This window comes from Marmota monax, unplaced genomic scaffold (genome assembly GCF_021218885.2).
Source record: "Marmota monax isolate L192 unplaced genomic scaffold, Marmota_monax_Labrador192_F-V1.1 WCK01_AAM20220418_F8-fsc00364, whole genome shotgun sequence".
Taxonomy (NCBI): Eukaryota; Metazoa; Chordata; class Mammalia; order Rodentia; family Sciuridae; genus Marmota; species Marmota monax.
In genome coordinates, this window is record NW_026694525.1 from 481,517 (window position 1) to 502,823 (window position 21,307).

The window sequence follows — 21,307 nt, forward strand, 5'->3', positions numbered from 1 at the left end:
CACACTCATTGTTTTATGTGCTTTACAAATAGGAATTTGTGCAGGTCATGGTGGCTACACCTGTAATCCCAGCAATTTGAGAGGCTGAGGAAGGAGGTTTGCAAGGTTGAGGCTAGTCTCAGAAACTTAGCAAGACCCTAAGCAACTTAGTGAGACCCTGTTTCAAAATAAAAAATAAAAAGTGCTGGGGATGTAGCTCAGTGGGTTCAATTTCCAGTACCTAAAGCAAAACAAACAAACAAACAAATGAAAACCACCCAAATAGGAACTTGTTTAATTCTCTTAACACTCTGTAAGTACTATTATCAACAACCCCATTTCACAGATGATGAAACGGAGCCAGATAAGTGAGGTAACTTCCTCAAGGTCACAGAGATAGTAGTCAGTGAAGCTGGGATTTGAAATCTGGCAATCCAGCTCCAGAATTCATGCTTTTAACCACATCATTATGATGCACCATTATAGGAACTTTGAAAAAATACAGAAAAACACAACAACCTGTGTAGACTAATACCACTTGTCACATTTTGCTGTACCCTATAGACTGCCTGCCATTTAGATGCATAGATTATATAGTACATGATACATACTCTTTAAAATGCAATCACATTTTGTATCTTGGTCTGTAATCTTCCTTAAGGCCATTTCCCCTATGTGTACACACAGTCTTACAATCATCATTTCAAATATGCATAATATCACTTTGTGTTGTTCAAACATTTTTTTACTGTTTATTTTTTTTACTGTTTATTTATTTAAACAGTAAACTACTGAGGGTATTTAGCATTTAGACTGCTTCCAACGTTTCTCCGTGACAGAGTATTGCAGAGGGGTGGGTGATAGGCCTTTTTTAAAACCACCTTTTGAACTCAATGAGCTACAGCTGCAAAATAAAATTTAAAAAACGAAAAATACCTCGCCTAGCATGCGTGAGGCGCTGGGTTCATTCCTCAGCACCACATAAAGTAAAAAATAAAGACATTGTGTCCACCTATAACTAAAAATAAACAAATGTTTAAAAAAAGAAGAAAGAAAGAAAAATGCCCAGGGAGGGCAGGCCCCACGTAAGGGAGGACGGCCGCGGAAGTGGGTGGCCACCATAACTCTTCCTGCTTTCCCTTTGTCTAGCGACCCCAAGGGATTGGTCAGAGCTGGCGCCAAGGGACTGCAGAAGGCGGAGGCTCTCACTGCGCACGCGTGGAGGAAGTAGTGGGGATGCGGGGGAAGTGGTGCAAATAAGGGCGTGTTGAAGAAGTAATAAAAAGGGCAGAGGTGGGCTTTCCCGCCCCAACACCACCTTTGTCTCCGCCCCCTCAATACGGCACCCAGCTTCTTATTGGTCAATCATCTTTAGCCCTGTTGGTCCTAGAGCTAAAGGACTGGGTCTGTCCCAAGCTATGCCTGCTTCTGGAGCCGCGATTAAAATGGTCGACTATGATGCCGTTTACAGGCATTGTTTAAGACATACCCATGGGGCCTGAAGGGGCTTTTTACGGCTACCGGAGCAGTTGAGAGTTCAACGGCAAGTTTCGAAGATGCCGCCCAAAGGAAAAGGTGGAAAAGCGGGGAAAGGTAGAGCATCCAAAATAACCAGGGAGAATGGGGATGGGTGAGGAGAGGGGAATGAACGGACAAGCGATTCTCAGGTCCAAGACGGAGGCAGCAAGTGGACCCACAGAGCTGCCATAGATTATGTCAGGACTTCCTCCGGCGAGGCTTGGAAAGGATAAGTGGGCGACCGGGTATTACTTGTGTAAACACTTTGGAATATAGTGCAGGGACCGTTCTGGTGGGTAGTAGAAGCTGGTAGGAATGGCTCCTCGGAAGCAATGACTTGGGGTTGCTATTTCAAGGATTATTACAGCTGTAAAGTGTAATCTCATCAAAAGCCACCAGTTAAAGGAAACCCATATAGATAGTCCTAAGGTTCTCTTAAGTGCTTAGAGAATGACATGCCCACCATGGAGGAAGGACTCATTCTTCAATTGAACACACATGTGTTAAGCACAGTGCGAGGATATAAAAATAAGGTACACATTGCTACTCTTATGGGAAGATAGAAGTATAGTAACCATAATGTACCATACTACATGCAGTACTTAGAGAGATTTGTGACAGATATTGTGGAAACTAACAGGGAAGGGAAGACTTCCTGGAGTTGAATTTGGCAGGCCAAGATGGGCAATAGATAGGGCAAAGCATTCTCGACAGCAGGAATAGCAGAGGTGAAAAACAGTATGGTTTGTGCAGTGTGGTGTTGCTGGAGCAAAAAATCAAGACAGAATGGCAATTAGTTTCTCACTGAAGACAAACAAAAACAAATCATGGAGAGTGCTCTATATGATGTTAAGAAGGTGGGTTAAGGGTCAGGAAGACCCATAAGGAGACTGTTCTGGTACTCCAGCTCAGAGATGGTGGTGGCCTGAACTAAGGTATTGGCTATGGGAAATCAAAAGAGAAAGTGGTAGAATGATGATGTCACAGAGGCCCAAGAGACTAGAATGTTTAAAGAAAGACGATATGGTCTGTTAAGCACAATAGAGAGACCAAATAAGATGAAAACAATACTATTTTACACTTAGAAATTAAAGGTGACCTTAGGAAAGAGTGGTTTCAGTGGAGTGGCAGAAGCCATATTGTAGTACTAGAAGACTGACAGGGAAATGATTAGTTGGCTACAATCAGTATGGACTTCTCTCGAAAGTTTTAATTAAAAAAGCATAAAAATGGGATGGGAGATAGAAGAGGATAAAACATTAGGAGACAGTTTTATTTTGTTTGTTTCATCAGAAGAGGGAAAATATGAGAGTGAGGCTGAAGTGAAGGATCCAGTAGGGTGAAAGGTCAAAGTACAGAAGAATGAAATTTCAGAAAAACTGGAGCCTATGACTGAGGTGGAGCGGCTGACCTTTGCATAGAAGTGGCACTGCAGGTTTGAGGTCTAGAGAAAGAGACAGAATGGGTTTTGTTGTAAAAAATTGGAGCCAGGGAAGGGAAAGGCATAAAATTAGGGAGATTATGCTTTCAATTCCTTAATAAAGTGGAAGGCAAGAGTATTTTTTTTAAGACTGAGGTGGGCAGGGTTTCAGTACGGGTCTTGAAAAGAGTGACAAAAGTTTGGAATGTGGTATTGGGAGTGGAAATGAAACACAAATAGAAGGATTGCCCTCAGGGCTGGGAGCCTGGCAGATTGAAGGCCATGAATTTGGAGAAAACACAGTCTACACACTCAAATTTTACCTAGCGCCTTGCAACTGGCACAATATTGGATCAAAAAAAGCCTGGTGTAGCCTTGAGCCAACGTTGAGGTTTTGTTGGACAATTTTAGTAGGATAGAAGCTGGGTACAGTGGTATGCCCTGTAATCCTAGCTACGTGGGAGACTGAAGCAGGAGGATCATTAGTTTGAGGCCAGCCTCAGCAAGTTAATGACGCCTATCTCAAAATATATAAAGGGCCAGAGATTGTAACTCAGTTGTAGAGCACACCTGGGTTCAATTCCCAGTAGAAATAAATAAGATAGTAGGATAGCAACACATGGTAAATAAGGGTGCCATTGGAATGCAGTTCAGATGATCAAGCATAGGGGTCCAGCCTGGGAAGAGGAGGAGAAGTCTGATAGTCTAGGGTAATTTAGCAAGATAAGGGAACTCAGTGGTAGGGGTGGGAGTGGGGCAGTGGTGGTACTCTGTGAAGTCAAGGAGCTGGTGTTGTGAGAATCGGGTATACGAAATCTTGAAAGATCAGTTTGTAAACATAGACTGAACTACGTGAGTGATGCAATTTTGTCATGTGCCCCTGGGACAGGTGGCCTGAGTAGAGAGCATGGGCATTCAGGAGGAAAATTCAGAACTATGAGATTAGGTTGTTGGAAGAAATTCCTCAATTTAGATGGTGAAATCACCCAAGTTGATGGCAGGACTGAGAGTGGAGAGAAAGCCCAAGTTGAGGCCAGAGTCCTTAGTAAATGAAAGGCAGTGAGTTGGCAGTTAGAAGATGATAGCATCCAGGAGAGGAGAGCATGGGATAACTGGAAGGTATCAGCATTCAAGAGTAAATACAGCTGGGTGTGGTAGCACATCCCTGTAATTCCAGTGACTCCAGAGGCTGAGGCAAGAGGATAGCCAGCCTCAGCAACTTAGCAGGACCCTGTCTCAAAAAATACAAAGGGCTGGGGATTGTAGCTCAGTGGTTAAGCACCCTTGGGTACCCCCCCCCCCAAAAAAAAAAGTGAATACATAGCAAATTACGAGTTTGGCCTAGTAAAATTCTTAGTAATAACATTTTCTTAGACTTCTGGTAGTCAGTATTTTGATTTTCAGTTTAATTAAACATTTACTGAACACCAGTAGTGTGCCAGACACTGTGCTAGGCATTGGAGACACAGGTTGAATATCCCTTGTCCAAAATGTTTGGGACCAGAAGTGTTTTAAATTTTGGAGTTTTGTGGATTTGGGAATGTTTGTATAGACTTTACCAGTTGAACATTCTTAATCTGAAAATATGAAAACTGAAATGCTCCAAAATCTGAAATTTTGTGTTAAGTATTCACAAAGTTTCAGATTTCAGGGAATTCTGGATTTTTGGATTAAAGATGCTCAACCTGTACTAATACAAGTAAGATGAAGTTTCCTGCTCAAAACTTTTTGATGGCTCCATATTTTAGAATAAATTCCAAATTCTGAGCTGAGAGTGTAGCTCAGGGGCAGAGCACTTGCCTAACATGCCCAGGGTCCTGGGTTTGATCCCCAGCATCACACACAAAAGATCCAAATTCCTTAATGGGGCCCAAAGGCTCTCATGTCTTGATATTAAGCCCCCTCCCCTAGGCTGGCCCATCTGACAGTGCTCCTGCCTCAAATTGACCTCATCTGTACAATTTCCTACATATGCTGTTTCTCCCATCTTGGAATGTCCCTATCTCCTTTCTTCAGCTAGTCAACTCCTGCTCATCCAGGAAGTCTTCCCTGCCTGATTAAAATGTCCTCTTAAAATGTGCTTCCACAACCTCCTGTCCATAATTTTCTCTGTGCCTGCTGCATTCTCCTGAAATGATCTGTCTTCCTCACTAGAATGTGAATTCCTATGGATTATTCATCTTTGTACTTCCAATACCTGGAACTTAGTAGTTTCTTAGGAAATGTTTATTAACTGAACACTTAATCCAGCTATAGTTATTGGGAACATCAGCCTCACAGTAAAATATAAGGTGCTGCCAGTGGTCATTAATCTAAATATTAATGATTTTTCATAGGGAGACATCAATAGGCAGTGTAATAGACTATAGGAATTTAAACATGAATATATTATTTAGCCAAATATATTCTTGGAAATTTTACTTATTGGAATTGTGAGTGCTCAATCTATAGTTGCAGTACTTATGAGTTTAGGGGTTTGCCCTTAGAAGGCAGGATTGGAAATTGAGTCCAGAAAATCTGGACCAGGACTCTGAAGCTTTCATTCATCCATTAGCACATTCATTCATGTATCCATTCTGATGTAATGTTTACGAAGGGCATGAATTTCCTTTGTTTTAAGAAAGGTGAGTCACAGATTTCATTTAGTTTGATATAGTAAAGTTTCTGGCAGAGTTCCCTTTTGTAGTTTCATGCTATGATGGAAGTATCAACTTGTCTTATGTGCTGGAGCTTTCTGTGAATACCAAGGTACAGTTTAAAAGAGTACCTGTAATCTCTTCTCTAAAGGGGGAGCAGCCTCTGGGAGTGACAATGCTGACAAGAAGGCTCAGGGACCCAAAGGTGGTGGCAATGCAGTAAAGGTGAGTTGATTCACTAGTTCCCTTTTTCCATGTTCAGCATTAGTCACACACACACACACACACACACACACACACACACGATGCTTAACTCATTCTTAAAGGCTAACCTAACACTGACATAAAACCAAGGTGATGCAGAACTGGAAAATAAGAATCAATCTTGCTTATAAAAAATAATTCCTTTTAGGGGCTGGGGTTGTGGCTCAATTGGTAGAGCACTTACCTAGCACATGTGGGGCACTCGGTTCGATGCTCAGCACACATTAAAAAAAATGTGTCCATCTACTATAAAAATATTTTTTAAAATTCCTTTTAAATATTTTCTCAAATGTTTTCTCAGACATCTAGAATTTCTTACTGCTTTTATTTTTTATTTATTTGTTTATTTTATAGTGGCACTGGAATTTGAAGTGAAGAATGCTCTACCACTGAGCTGCATCACCTGCCCTTTTTAAAAATTTTATTAAGAGATAGGATCTTGCTAAGTTACCCAGGCTGATTTCAAATTTGTAATCCTCCCATGTGAGCATTTATGATCCTTCTGTGTCTGCTTCCTGAGTCACTGGGATTGCAGGTGTGTACCACCTCTCAGGCTCCTTCATACTTTACTATTATTCCTTAAAACATTGTTAGATATTCTCAATGAAAGAGGGCAAAAGGTACAGATGTTATTTCTCACAACTACATGTGAATCTACAATTATCTTTAAAAACCCAATTAAAAAATCTTAACCTGAATCTACTTTCCTACCAAATTATATGCCCACTCCTTTCCATATACCTCATGTATAGCCACACTGGACTTAATTTTTCTAGAGAGGACAGAATGCCTCTTTAAAGCCATCAGTGGAGAGTCTCTTGGGTTAGGTGCTTATAAAAGTCAGCATTCAAGATGAAAATTGCATATAGCCAAAATTAGCCTAAAAAAATATCCTTTATGAAGAATGTCATACTGGAAACATGCCGCAGTCTGGCTGGGCACAAATGCCGCAGTCTGGCTGGGCACACAATCACGAGCCACCACACAGCTTGTAGATTCAAACAGCAACTCTTTATTCCCGAACTCACACCAGCCGTCTACAATCACGTTCTGGGGAAATCTCTGGGGAAATTCTCTGCCCAAGTCCACGTCCACTGGGCTTCTATCTCCAAAATATACTGTCTGAATCCCGTGAGAACTCAAGGGGAACTCAGGCAGCAGGATACGCCCTATTCCCAGCAGGAATAATCTTAAACCTTAAACCTGGAACCTAAACTGGGAACGCCCTAAACACGATTATCTTAAAACCGGGAACACCCTAATCTGCCTTGGTCCTTGAGCAAGGTCACCTACATTCAATGTCACTGCAACATGTCAGCAACATGGGGTACGCTGGCAAGGAAATTGTCATACCTACTTGGCTAATGGCTCCCAGCATCATCCAGGGCCTTGACCATAAATATGGTAGTAGGAGACACTCAGCAAATATTACATGAAGTACTTAACCTAGTCCCAGAGGAGCATCTGCATGAGAAAATTTAATCTGGAAACAGAACTATACTACCGTGTGCTATGTAACAAGGCAGTTCCCAAGTTAGGATTTGGGAGTCTATAATTTGATTCATTTATTCAATGAGGAGATAGATGATTGCTTTTCTGCAGTTGTCCTCCATTCCTGTATGACCATCCGACCATGAAAAGTGGGGATCCTGGTGTTCAAAGAAATTTTTCCTAAAACATGGACCCTAAATACAACCTAGGTGCTTCATATGCTGTACAGCTGAAGAATTGGTCACTTTTACAACTCAGGAGTTGGGCTAATGAGAGTTAACTGTTAGTCTCCAGTATGACATCTTCATAAAGAATATTCTAGGCTAATTTTGGCTATATGCAATTTGGAAGTTGCCTCAAATAGCAACTTTTATGACCACCTAACCAAAGAGCAAAGAGGTATTGCTGGTGGATTTAAAGAAACACCATGCCCTCTATAGAAAAATTAATTCCAGAATGGCTATACACAAGGTATATGGAAAGGAGTGATATGTAATTTGGTAGTAAAGTAGATTTGGGTTAAGTTTTTTGTTTTAAGATAATTGTAGATTCACATGCACTTGTGAGAAATAATACCTTACACCCTCTTTTCCCCAATAGTACATCTTACAAAACTAGAGTACAGTAGTACACCCAGGACATTGACATTGATACATTCAAAGAATAGAACGTTATCATCACCCCAAGAACCTCTCCTGTTGCACATTGATAACTACATCCATTTCCTTCCTGCCCCTTCCTCTACCCACTTCTTAACTCCTGGAAACAACTAATTTGTTTTCCATTTGTGTGATTTGATAATTTTCAAGAATATTAAATGTAACTTTATGAGATTGTTTTTTTTTTTTTTTTCACTTAGCATAGTTGTCTAGAGATTTCATTCAAACTGTTGTGTGCTTCAATAGTTATTCCATGATGTATAAGTGCCATAGTATGTTTAACCACTAACCTGTTGAAGGACAGCTGAATTGTTTCCAATGTTTTCAAAGGCCTCAGCAGGGAAGAGACCCTGGGACACTCTAGCTTTTAGGGTCTCTGCTCCTTCCATATCCTCTGATTATTTCAGTTTCCACCCTTGTGTCCACACCCTACCCTTGTATACAAGCTCTATAGATTCTGAGACCCACCTGCTGACCACAGCTTCCTTCCTTCCCTTCCTGTTTTGTTCTCCTCCCAGATTCCAGGCCCTCAAGCCCGCTCTGCTCTCCCCACTTTCTCTCAGGTTTCATATTTCTTCTCCTGTCCTATTTCCTATGAACTGCAAATTGAATCTAAGGGCTTGATCCATGGATTAAGGAGCCCTGACATTTTTCCTTTTGGTCATCCTCACTACATCCACCTCCAAATTACCCAGCTGAGGATTAATCCAATGATCTACTTTCTTTGTACTTAAACCCAGAATTGCTGGGCCCTACTGGAGAGTCCCATAGGATATTGAGGATTGGGGCCACTAGTACCAGTCATCTAATCTTAGCTAGGCCCTAGGCCTTGCTACTCACCAGTCTTTTACTACTCACCGCAAGCTGCCTACCACTCTGCTCCAGCCACTCAGCAGATAACTTCGTCCAGTGGTTCCCAACCCTGGGTTTGCATCCAATTCACCTGAAGAGCCTAGAGGCTCACTCCAGACAGACTACATCAGAATCTCTGGAGTGGGGCCTAGACCTTGATATCTTTCTTAGTTGCTCTTGAGGTGATTTGAATATGCTACCAGAGTTAAGAAATACTGGTCTACTCTCATAGGTTGGTGTGAGGATTTAATGAGATAATTTAAGTAAAGCACTTAGCACGGGTGTCTAGCAAACATTAAGTACCTGATAACTTTTAAGTAGTTTTATTATTTTCACAATAATTATTTGGTAATTAGTTTAATTTAATTAAATTATTGATTTGTTAAATTTAATAATATATCAGTGACTTAATGATATTTTAATATTTTCACAAGGATTCAGGAACTCCTTGGCTTTCAGCCCTCATCAACAAAGTTATCTTTGCCCAAATTGCCCTTCTTTCTCCTCACCCTTTTTCCTTTAAAGCTAATTTTTCTTTTTTTCTTTTCTTCACACTAGGGATTGAACCCAGGAGCACTTAACCACTAAACCATATCCCCAGTTCATTTTATTTTATTTTATTGAGACAGGGTCTTGCTAAGTTGTTCAGGCTGGCTTTGGGCTTGCAATCCTCCTGCCTCAGTCTTCCAAGCCACTGGGGTTACAGGCATGTGCCACAGCACCCGGCTAAAGCTATTATTTCAAACAGTGTTTTGAAGACCAGGCCTTGCGCCTTCATTTATTTGTACCCTCCTGTCTTTGTTCTGTCTCCACCCTTTCACTCTTTACTGGATCCTTCCCTTAATTCTGAAAATATGCTCAGGAATCTTGAAAATGTATACATATTCAAGCTTTTTTTTTTTCCTCTAACTAGAGCCCTTTCTTCTTTGTGAACTAAATTAGTTGAAAATGCCCAACATGATGGTTTACCTTCCCACTTCATATTGCCTCCTTGGTCAACCTGCTGTATCTGGGCTTCTGCACCTCTGAAACTCCTTTTGCTAAGGACATTGATCAGTCATTGGTGTTTGTGTGGGTTGCTAGAATTCAAACCCAGGGCTCCATGCATACTAGGCAAGTACTCTGCCACTGAGCTACATGCCCAGTCCCATCCATTGCTAAATTTATTATATTTATTTCGTAATATCTATAGCACTTAATTAACCCTGTTGATCATTTCCTCTTTGAAACTTTTTCCTATGTTGTTTTTGTCTGTCTGTTTTGCAATGCTGGGGATGGAACCTATGGCCTTAGGTATGCTGGGCAAGTACTACCACTGAGCTATACCCTCACCTCTTCTTTTTTTCTTACTTGGTTTCTAACACACTTTTCTCTCCTACCTACTTTGCCTTTCCTTTTTGTTAGGCTTTTTGTGCTTTCTTGTTTGCACAGACATTGATATTCTCCAAGGTTGTCTTCAGCTTTATTTCCTTCTCTTCTCATCCTGCAAAGCCTCCATAAGTAATCTCACCAACACCCACAACTTCAGCCACCTCTTCCATGCTCATCGCTCCTGAACTTAGGGGCTTGGTTCTCTTCCAAGACACAGTTATAGAATTGCCAGCTGGTCATCACACTTACAAAACACCATGGGTCCTACAAACTCACTCTGTCACACTGTCCAAACCATAATATTTGTTCATTTATAAAATGGTGGGCAGTGTCCCCTTTCTGTGATCATGAGTGCTGTGTACACTACTAAAATTAGGTAAGTCAAAAGGCTGCTTCATAACTGTGGAAGTAAAAAGAGAGGTGCAGTCTAGATGCTGTTGTGGCCAGGTCAGTTTGAGGTCTTATGAACCATTCTTGTTTCCCATCAGGCTAACTCTGGCTATTTCTCCAGATTGTTTACCCTGTCTGCCTTGGATAGTGCTGAACGTGTTCTGTAGACATTTGGCTTTCCGAGCCCTGCTTTTCTTTCCTTTGGTGCATTCAACTCCACTAGTCAAAAAGTTACTCCAGTGGGATGAGGATACTCTCCATCTCCCTGATTTTTGTAGTTAACCCTAAAGATACTTAGCTTGCTTGTCTAAATTAACAGGGAGAGTCCTTTCACTATACCCCAGTTTATCACCTCCAATGTGAAACAAATGATTATGGGTTTGGGGGTTGTTGGGGTGTTTTTTGTTTGTTGGTTGGTTGGTGTTTTATTGGGGGGTTGGTTTTTTTGTGGTACTGGGGATTGAACCCAGAGGTGCTGTACCACTGAGCTATATCCCCATCCCTTTTGTTTGATTTTTTGAGATGGGGTCTCATCAAACAGAAGGGGCTGGCCTCAAAGTTACAACGATCCTGCCTCAGTCTCCTGAGTCACTGGGATTATAGGCATGAGCCACCATACCCACTGAAACAAAAAACTGATTGTTTGAAAAATAGGAAATTCTCCAAAACAGATATGATGACAAAATCATTTTAGAAATAGTTTTTTTTTTAAAAAAAACCATTGTTTTATGTAAACACAGGTCAAAATGAATGTTTCTATACTATTGAGGTTTATTTTTTGCTACTATGGATTGAATCCAGAGCCTCATGCATACTAGACAAGCACTATACCACTGAGCTACATCCCCAACCCTGTGTTGAGTATTCTTTGTGTGTGCTAGGGGTGGAGTATTGGGGCTTGAACCCAGGGGTTCCCTACCACTGAGCTACATCCACAGCCCTATTTATTTTGAGACAGGGGCTTGGTACATTGCTCAGGCTTGCTTTGAACTTGTGATCCTCACACCATGTCCTGCTTTAGTATTCCTTTTATGCATCTATTTTTTTAAATTGTACACAGATACAATGCCTTTATTTATTTTTATGTGGTGCTGAGGATTGAACCCAGTGCCTCACACATGCTAGGCAAGTGCTCTACCACTGAGCTACAACTCCAGCCCCCTGCTTTAGTATTCTTTTTAAAAATATTTTTTAGTTGTAGTTGGACACATACCCTTATTTATTTATTTATTTTTATGTGGTGCTAAGAATCGAACCTAGGCATGTGCTCTAATGCTGAGCCACAACCCCAGCCCCTGCTTTAGTATTCTTAATATTCAATATGTGATACTTTTTCAGAGTGTTGAATTGTGGGGTGACTGTTACACATTAGGTCCCTTTGGGTAGAAAATATTTCTTGGTGAGCTTTTTTATAGCATGCCTACTCCGATGAAATAATCACATTTATTGAATGTTAGCTACATTATCTCAATCTTCACAACCCCGGGAGAACACATAGGTCTTGTTATTATCTCAGTGCACAAATGGGGAAACATTTGGAGGTTTAAAGACATGCCCAAGGTCATACAGCAGAGCTGAGATTGGATGCTAACATGCTGTCAATCATGTTTCTTCTTTTTGTTACCACTAAGATACATGTTGAAAGAGGGGAGGTTCCCATAGCCAGAGTGCCCATTTTCCATCTCTTTCAGGGTTCTGAGATACTGTCTTGATAATAAATTTGTGGCAGTCATCCAACTGGGCAGACTTGCAGGATTTTCATTTTCCACAAACTATTTTTAACTGGTGAGATTAATCCGAATGTAACTGCTGTACTGAGAGGAATCATTTGGGTGTCCAAGTATTACAAGTACATGCTTTTTCTTTGTAGGTTAGACACATTCTATGTGAAAAACACAGCAAAATCATGGAAGCCATGGAAAAGTTAAAGTCTGGAATGAGATTCAATGAAGTGGCCACACAATATAGTGAAGATAAAGCCAGGCAAGGGGTATGTTGCTTTTATTTAAAATTTTCTGGCCTCCACAGAGCAAACACAAAAGCAAGGATTATTTCTTAATTTCTTCTATTAATTTTATTCAGATCTTGGTTTAAAGATCTTAAGCACAAAAATGTCCAATTTCTGGGCCTGTGGTTGTAGCTTAGCTACAGCATGTACTTAGCATGCACAGAGGCCCTGGGTTTGATCCCCAGTACTACTGGAAAAAAAAAAAAAGAGGTCCAAATGTCCAACTTGTGAACAGTTGAAAAAGAGTTTCCTATGTCTAACCCTGGCATGACCAAACTTGCACAGCTAACTTCAGAGCCCAGCAATATTATGAGTGCTTGTGTGTTCAGTCTAGATTTAGACTTCTACTTATTTGTTCTCATTTAAATAACTCCTACATAACCCAGATGAATAAACATAGTAGGGGGGGATGGGAACTGGAAAGAAAGTAGAATGAATTAGATATAACTTTCCTATGTTCATGTATGAATACACAAGTGTAACTCCACATCATGGGAAGTTGTATTCCATATATGTATGATATATCAAAATACTTTCTACTGTCATGTATAACTAAAAAGAACAAATAATTTTTTTAAATATTTATTTTTTAGTTGTAGTTGGATACGATATCTTTTAATTAATTTATTTATTTTTATGTGGTGCTGAGGATCGAACCAGGGCCTTGCCCATGCTAAGTGAGCCACAACCCTAGCCCCAAGAACAAATAATTTTTAAAAACCTAGTAACCTTATGGTTCATATTGAAAAGTTCTTTCAAGCTACTGTAGAACTGTTTCCTTTTCAGGGCCATTTGGTATCATATATCTTTTGGATTTTTCAGGGTGACTTGGGCTGGATGACAAGAGGGTCAATGGTTGGACCATTTCAAGAAGCAGCATTTGCCTTGCCTGTAAGTGGGATGGATAAACCTGTGTTTACAGACCCACCAGTTAAGACAAAATTTGGATATCATATTATTATGGTTGAAGGGAGAAAATAAAATCATATGAAAAACAGAGTAAGTCTTATGCATTTTATTTCTTTAAAGGTAATTAATAATCCTTGTATTTTATGAAATGTCGGTATGGGTTTGTAGATACAAAATAGGATGGGTATATAGTGTATACTACACTCAGTATTCAGTCAGTAATTCTCAGAAGGTAAGTCAAGTGTAATACTTTTAACCTGTATTTACATTCCTCCCAGAATGACTTTACCTCTCAGTGTATCCTGTAAATTTATTCAGAAATCATCTTCACGGGAGTCAAATCTCAGGTCACACTATTCATGCAACTGAAAATATTGGGTATTGAACGGATGAATTCGTAAATGAGGATCATGCAGGAAGTTCCTGGACAAAACTCCTTTACAATTTAGTGAACTGATCTACCAGGACAGGTATTATTAACTCCATTGTCAGTACATGGCACATTTAGCCATTCAACATTAACTCTTTTAATTTTTTTCTATTGTATTTATTTAGCAACATACACAATGCTAGTTTGACTTTGAATGTTGTCCACTGTCTCTTAGCTTTCACCTATTGGTGAAGAAGCTAAATTGCCTAGCCTGTGGAACATAATCTTCCCCAAACCTTCTTTCTTTTTAAATAAACATCTATTTGTGGGAAAAAGGCACTTAGTTCTTCCAGTGGTTATTTTTACTAGACTAAGCCATTCACCAAATGCTAGCTAATGGGACAAATATCAGCATGAAAACAGCATTCCCTCAACCTCAGTGTATGGATTACATTCTGACTCTCCTTTCTGGGACCAAAATTCTGTATATATATATAGTTTTAAATTTTAAAATGCCATATTTGAGCTGGGCATGGTGTGCATGCCTGTAATCCCAGTGGCTTGGGAGGTTGAAACCAGAGGATCATAAGTTCAAAGACATCCTTAGCAAGTTCAAAAACATCCTTAGCAACTTAGGGAGGCCCTAACCAACTAGTGAGACCCTGTGTCAAAATTTAAAAAAAAAAAAAAGGGGGGTTGGGGATGTAGCTCAGAGGTAAAGTGCCTCTGAGCTAAATCTCCAGAACCTCCCCACCTTAAATAAATAAAATGCCATATTTGTGTCATACAAAAAAGTAAAAAAATAATAATAAAATACTACTTCAAAAATAAAACTTTGTCCAGACAACCAAATGATTCTTTTTTGTTTCGCTTTGTTTTGTTTCAGTACTGGGCATTGAACTCAAGTGTTCTACCATTGAGCCACATCCCCAGCCTTTTTCTTTTTTTGAGATAGGTTCTAAGTTGCTGAGGCTATCCTTGAACTTGTCATCCTCCTGCCTCAACCTCTCCAGTAACTGGAATTATAGGCATGGAACACCATGCTCAGCTATAATGTGATTCTTTTTATTTATTTATTTTTACAACTATGTGATTCTTAACAGCAGTTCTTTCTTCTTTCTTTTTGCAGTACTGGGGATTAGATTTCCAGGGTTGTACACATGCTCAGTCACTGAGCTACATCTCCGCACCAAGAGCGATAATTTTTTTTTTTTGGCACTATTGGGACTGTTTGAACTCAGGGGCACTGAACCTCTGAACTGCATCCCAAGCCCATTTTATTTTTTATTTTATTTTGAGACTGTGTCACTAAGTTGCTGAGGCTGGCTTTGAACTTGTAATCCTCCTGCTTTAATTTCCCAAATTACTGGGATTAGAGGCATGTATCACCATGTCCAGCATCAATAGCATTTCTTTTAACACACTGCATTCTCTTCCTCGCTTACATCTGATGTTATCCTTACATTATCCCAACTTATATATAATGGCAATTTAACCTAGAGACCAAAGTTTCCCATTTTAAAAGTTTCTGAGCAACCCATCAGCTTTATGCCTACATGAGATTTTCCCCACTGAGTAGGTATACCAATATGATATAGAGATGTTCAAATAGTAGGCAAAGAAACTACTTGAATATGTAGTTTCAAATAAAAGAAACTATCTTAAAAACAACGTAAAGCCAAGTATGATGGTACATGCCTATAATTCCAGCTACTTGAGAGGTTGAGGCAGGAGAATTACACTTGGAGGTCAGCCCTGGCAACTTGTCAAAACCCTCCCTCAAAATAAAAAGGACTGGGGGTGTTGCTCCATGATAGAACACTCCTGAATTTAATCCCTAGTATGCAAAAAAAAAAAAAAAAAATTAAACGGGGTTGTATCTCAGTGGTAAAGTGCTTGTCTAGCATGTTGAGGCTGTAGGATTGATCATCAGCACTGCAAAAAAAAAAAAAAAGCCAGGCATGGTGGCTCACACCTATAATTCCAGTTGCTTAGGAGGCTGAGACAGGAGGAACACAGGCAAGGCCAGCCAGGGCAAATTAGCAAGAACCTGTCCTAAAATTTGAAAAGGCTAAGGATGTAGTTCATTTGTAGAGTGTGTGCTGGGTTTCATTCCTAGCAGTACAAAAAAGGTTATAGATGTAAAAATACACAGACACACACACATACTGCTTTTGATTATACACAGACTGTCTCTGGAAGTGGCAATCCTCAACTGGGAGTTGAGAGGAGAGGGTAAGAGGGTTTTTCCTTCATAGCCTTAGATCAAGGGTTTTAAAATTTTGGTGCCATAGAGCCATTTGGCAGTTTGCCCATGTTTATGGATCCTTTCTCAGAATATTGATCAAATGCATAAAGTAAAATAAATAGACTGGGCATGGTGGTGCACCCCTGAAAGCCCAGCTACTTGGGAGGCTGAGGCAGAAGGATCCCAAGTTTTAGGCCAGCCTGGGCAACTTAAGGAGACCCTGTTTCAAAATAAAAAGGCTGAGAATGCAACTCAGTGGTAGAATGCCTGTGGGGTCAGTCTTCAGTACTGTAAAATAAATAGATAAAAGGGCTGGGATGTAGCTCCGTGGTAGAACACAACCTGGGTTCAATCCCCAGTATCACAAAACAAATAAATACATAGGACTATGTATTTATTTAAAAGGATGCCAACTACAATGAAATATAGTAATTGAAAAATTTTAAATTATAATACATGCCTAGGTGTGCTGACAGACACCTGTAATCCCAACAACTCAGGAGACTGAGACAGGAAGATTGACAAGTTGTAGGCCAGCTTCAGCAATTTAGCAGTACCTTATCACAAAATAAAAAATAAAAGGATTGGGGAATGTATCCCAGTGATAAAGCAACTGTTGGTTCAATACCCAATACTACTACTAATAATAAAATTTGTAATATGTGTATTTATGCCTTTTTATTAGGTAATTTCTAATGATAAGTCTAAAAACTACTGTTTCTTTGTTGTTGTTTTGGTGATAGAGATAAAATTCAGAGCCTCTGCACATGCTAAACACATACTACACACTCTGACTGAGCAACATCCCCAGCTCCAACCAGTGATTTTATAATGATAAATATGTTATGGGCCAGGCTATATGGGCAATGACCAAACAGACTCCATCTTACCCTGAGACTCCACTTCATGTAAACACTGCTTCTCCCATGGGAAAGTCCTGCCTCTGTACCCATCAATAGTTGCTTAGCATAGCATGTTTGGCAATACAAAATGGCAATTCTCATACATTGTAAAATTGTTCTCTCTTTGGGTCCCATTTTTTGGACAATATACCCTGTCAGACATTGATTGTCTAGATGTTAGTAACCATTCTTTAACTTGTACTCAACTAGGGACATTTTGACCCACTCCCCTCTTCTGCTTATGATTTTAGATCTCATGACGTTTGTTTATGGTTTTGAATCACAGCAACAGCTATTATGATTAATATGGTTTTGGACTATAAAAGGTGTACTCAATCCCCAGGAGGGGGTCAAAGGGTTAGAGTTGCAGCCTATCCCTTTGGGTAGGCTGGTGGATCTTGACTACCGGCTAGTGAATAAAGTTTCCGTCTCCTGCTTTAAGATCGACTTGCAATCTCACCTTAACAAATATCAATATTTATTTGACACATCTGCAATAATTATGAAATCAATTTGATTTCTATTAGTGATGAAGTCACAAGTATTACTAATACTTGTTGCCTACATTCATAAAAAAAAAGGAAATGTTAAATTCCAGATACATAGTAGTGGAGGAAAGATATCTTTTTTCCCCAAATTCAGACACCTAAATTCTATCCATGAACTCCTGGGGTAAAAATCCCTGTCATGGATATTTTGAATATTTTACCATGTGTATTTTTCCCCAAACAAAAATTGTCATAGTACACAAATAGAGCATTTTGATGGGCTGGACGTGTTTGCCTAGCCATACACAAGACCATGGGTTCATCTCTAACAGTACCAAATTTTTTTTTTTTTGCATTTTCAGTAAGAAATACACCTAAAATTTAAGCCTTATTGTTCAGATCAAATGGATATAGGCTCCTTCAGTTACTTCAGAGAATGTAAAAACTCCTGGGTGATTTGTTTTGTACATCAGGAAAGAGGAATTTATGAGCTGAATTTCCACATTTGTATGCTTGATGAATGGATTGAAAAAGATGCAAGGTGCAGATCTTCACCTGCATCATGGTGGGAAAATGCACAGGGAAACAGTGATCTGGACTTAGATGCAGCCTGTGAATTGCTGACTCACAAAGTGTTAAGTCAATATTTTCAAAATTAGCCAGAAATGGTGGCACAAACCTATAATCCCAGCAAATCAGTAGGCTGAGGCAAGAGTATCACAAGCTCAAGTCCAACCTCAGCAATTTAGCAAGGACCTAAACAACTTGGTGAGACCCTATCTCAAAAAAGAAAAAAAAAATGCTGGGGTTGTGCTGGCAGCTGGAAGTTTGCTAGAGAAGCTTGTGTGGGAGAGAGAGGCTTGTGGAAAGCCGGTGGTGGCAGTTGAGGCTCTGAGGATTTTTCCTGAGAGGCTATTTTGTTTGGCGTGTGTGGTTCTAAAAATAAAGTTAGTTTCTTTTGACAAGTGGCTCCTGATTGTGCCCAGCCAGACTGCGGCATTTGGTGGCCCGTACGGGGAGCGACTGAGGGTAAGTGAAACTGCTCGCCCCTGAGGGCAGGGCGAGAGGATGGGTAGCCATTTTAAGATTCCTCTTTTATTTTGCTTCACTTTTGTTTTAAGTTGCCTGTCCCTGGAGATGAGTGAGACGGAAGAAAAACCGCTCACATCTGAGGAAAAACTATTTACGTCTGAGGAACAGATAGGGAGAAAGGACGGATGCACATGTCAGGAGGATAGAAAGGCTATAATGACTTTTTGTTGTTCCCTTTTTATTTCATTCTGTCTCGGTTTTGTTTGGCGTCATCTTGTTGGGTTGTATTATAGTAGAAATATGGGATCAGAAATTAGTAAAAAACAAACTGAAAGAGTGTTAAGTAAATTGTTAGAGGAAGGAGGCATCCCAGTAAAATCAAGAGCAGTCAGGGCATACGTTGATACAATACAAAAATGTAGCCCATGGCTTTTTAAGGAGGAGTTGTTAAATATATCACAATGGAACCATCATGGTGAAGATTTAAAAAGAATAGAAAAGAAAAGCCCAGGGACTCTGCCAGTTGGCACATTGCCATTGTGGATATTCGTATCTTGTTTGCTTAGTCCAAAGTAGAGGTAGAGGAAGGAGAAGACATAATGATTCAAGTAAAAGAGAAGGTCTCTCAAGTTAGTCAGACAGAGGAAAAGATTCAAGTAAAAGAGAAGGCCTCTCAAGCTAGTCAGACAGAGAAAGAAAGTGTAAAACAGAAAAAGCCATCAGGGGGAAAGTTACAACAGGAGACTGCTACTAACACCTTTCTATCACCAGAGGGTGTAAGTGTCCAACCAACAGCACCACCTCTACAGGAGACTGCTACTAACACCTTTCTATCACCAGAGGGCGTAAGTGTCCAACCAACAGCGCCACCTCCATATGCTGGGAGGCCCCCAACCCCCGCAGTTGATAGTTGGGATCCTGAGACAAGATCTCAAATACTAACATGCCCTGAATTTGAGGCAGGAGGGCAGCGATTTTACCAAGTTTTAAATTTCAAAACAGTGAAGCAGCTAAAAGAGGCTGTAACAACCTATGGTCCTCAAGCACCCTTCACTGTAAGCATGGTCGAATCCATTAACAACTTGAACATGACGCCAGCAGATTGGGCTAATATGTGTAAAGCTGTGCTAAATGGAGGACAATACCTGTTATGGAAGGTTGCCAATGAGGAATTTTGCAAGGAGACGGCTAGGCGAAATGCAGCAGCTGGTTATCCTCAGAGAAATCTAGATATGTTGTTAGGAAAGGGACCTTATGAGGATCAGCAGCAACAAATTGCATATGATCCTGGCGTATACGCACAAATTGCTGCAGATGCAATTAAGGCATGGAAGACTTTACAAGGACATGGAGGTTTACAAGGTCAATTATCTAAGGTAATACAAGGAGCTAATGAACCTTATGCTGAATTTGTAGATAGGCTTATTCAAACAGCTACCAGAGTTTTTGGGAATACAGAACAAGCAATGCCATTACTAAAACACCTGGCTTATGAGCAAGCGAATCGTTGGTGCAGAGATATCATTAGACCATGGAAACATGAAGATTTAAACACATATATTAAATTATGTAGAGACATTAATGAACAAGAGCAAGTCGTGGCAGCTGCAGTAAAACAGGCTTTAGATGCCAGAGACATTAATGAACAAGGGCAAATTGTGGCAGCTGCAGTAAAACAGGCTTTAGATGCCAGGCCAAGAACATGCTACAATTGTGAACAAACAGGACATTTTAAAAGGAATTTCCCCATTGGAGGAGGGTTTAACAAAACTAGGTATCAAAGGAGTAGAATACCAGGTATTTGCCCACGATGCCGTAGAGGGAGACATTGGGCTAATGAATGCCGTTCTCAAACCACCATAGAGGGTACTCCATTATCAAAAAACGAACAAGGACCAGGTGTTTATCCACGATATCGTGGAGAAAGGCATCGGGCTCCATTGCCAAAAAATGGACAGGGGGGCCCAATGCTCCGGGGCCCAAAACCACAAATATACGGAGCACTGGAGGAACCCAGCAACCCCATCAGGGTAGTGCCCAGGACACATTGTCCATCAGATCCCTCATCAGACAAACCAGAGGGAGCGCAGGGTTGGACATCTGCGCCTCCGCCAGAGCAGTACTAACTCCAGAGATGGGAGTTCAAATCATTCCCACAGGGGTGAAAGGACCTCTTCCCAAAGGAACAGTAGGCTTATTATTGGGACGCAGCTCTTCTACTCTAAAAGGACTTATGATAAGTCCTGGGGTAATTGATCCCGATTATGAAGGTGAAATAAAAATTATAGCCAGTTCTCCAAAGGGTATATCAGTAATTTCACCAGGAGATAGAATAGCACAGTTACTAATAATACCCAGCCTACATGATAAATTTTCCAGTCGTACTGTAGAAAGAGGTTCCAAGGGATTAGGCTCCACAGGTGTAGATTGGGCTATGCTTTCTTTAAATTTAGATTCTCACCCCATGCTAAAACTAAATATTCAAGGACATGAATTTAATGGGCTACTGGATACAGGTGCAGACCTTAGCATCATCTCTCGTCAAGAATGGCCAAAACATTGGCCATTACAACAAGCCACTCAAACGCTTCGAGGCCTAGGAGTGGCAACTAATCCCCATAGAAGTGCAATGGTATTAGATTGGAAGGATCCTGAAGGATGTGAAGGAACTATACAGCCATATGTATTGGATCATCTTCCCGTAAATTTATGGGGACGAGATGTCCTAGATCAATTAGGTTTGACATTAACAAATAACATCAACCAAAAT

At 40.3% G+C, this 21,307-nt stretch overlaps 1 protein-coding gene across 1 annotated transcript; it reads left to right on the forward strand.

Moving 5' to 3' along the window:
* The first annotated feature begins 1,420 nt into the window (after window positions 1–1,420).
* Pin4 (peptidylprolyl cis/trans isomerase, NIMA-interacting 4) lies at window positions 1,421–13,587 on the forward strand. Its single transcript, XM_046420233.2, has 4 exons — window positions 1,421–1,572; window positions 5,705–5,778; window positions 12,451–12,570; window positions 13,411–13,587. The coding sequence occupies exons 1-4, from the start codon at window positions 1,536–1,538 to the stop codon at window positions 13,567–13,569; spliced, it is 390 nt and encodes a 129-aa protein (XP_046276189.1). The 5' UTR covers window positions 1,421–1,535; the 3' UTR covers window positions 13,570–13,587.
* The last annotated feature ends 7,720 nt before the right edge of the window (window positions 13,588–21,307 follow it).

Excerpts from the sequence above, each read along its gene's own strand:
- Pin4 (XM_046420233.2), top strand. The coding sequence starts at position 1,536 with ATGCCGCCCAAAGGAAAAGGTGGAAAAGCGGGGAAAG. Across the intron at positions 1,573-5,704 it reads AGGTGGAAAAGCGGGGAAAG|GGGGAGCAGCCTCTGGGAGT; the intron begins GTAGAGCATCCA and ends TCTTCTCTAAAG. Across the intron at positions 5,779-12,450 it reads GTGGTGGCAATGCAGTAAAG|GTTAGACACATTCTATGTGA; the intron begins GTGAGTTGATTC and ends TTTTCTTTGTAG.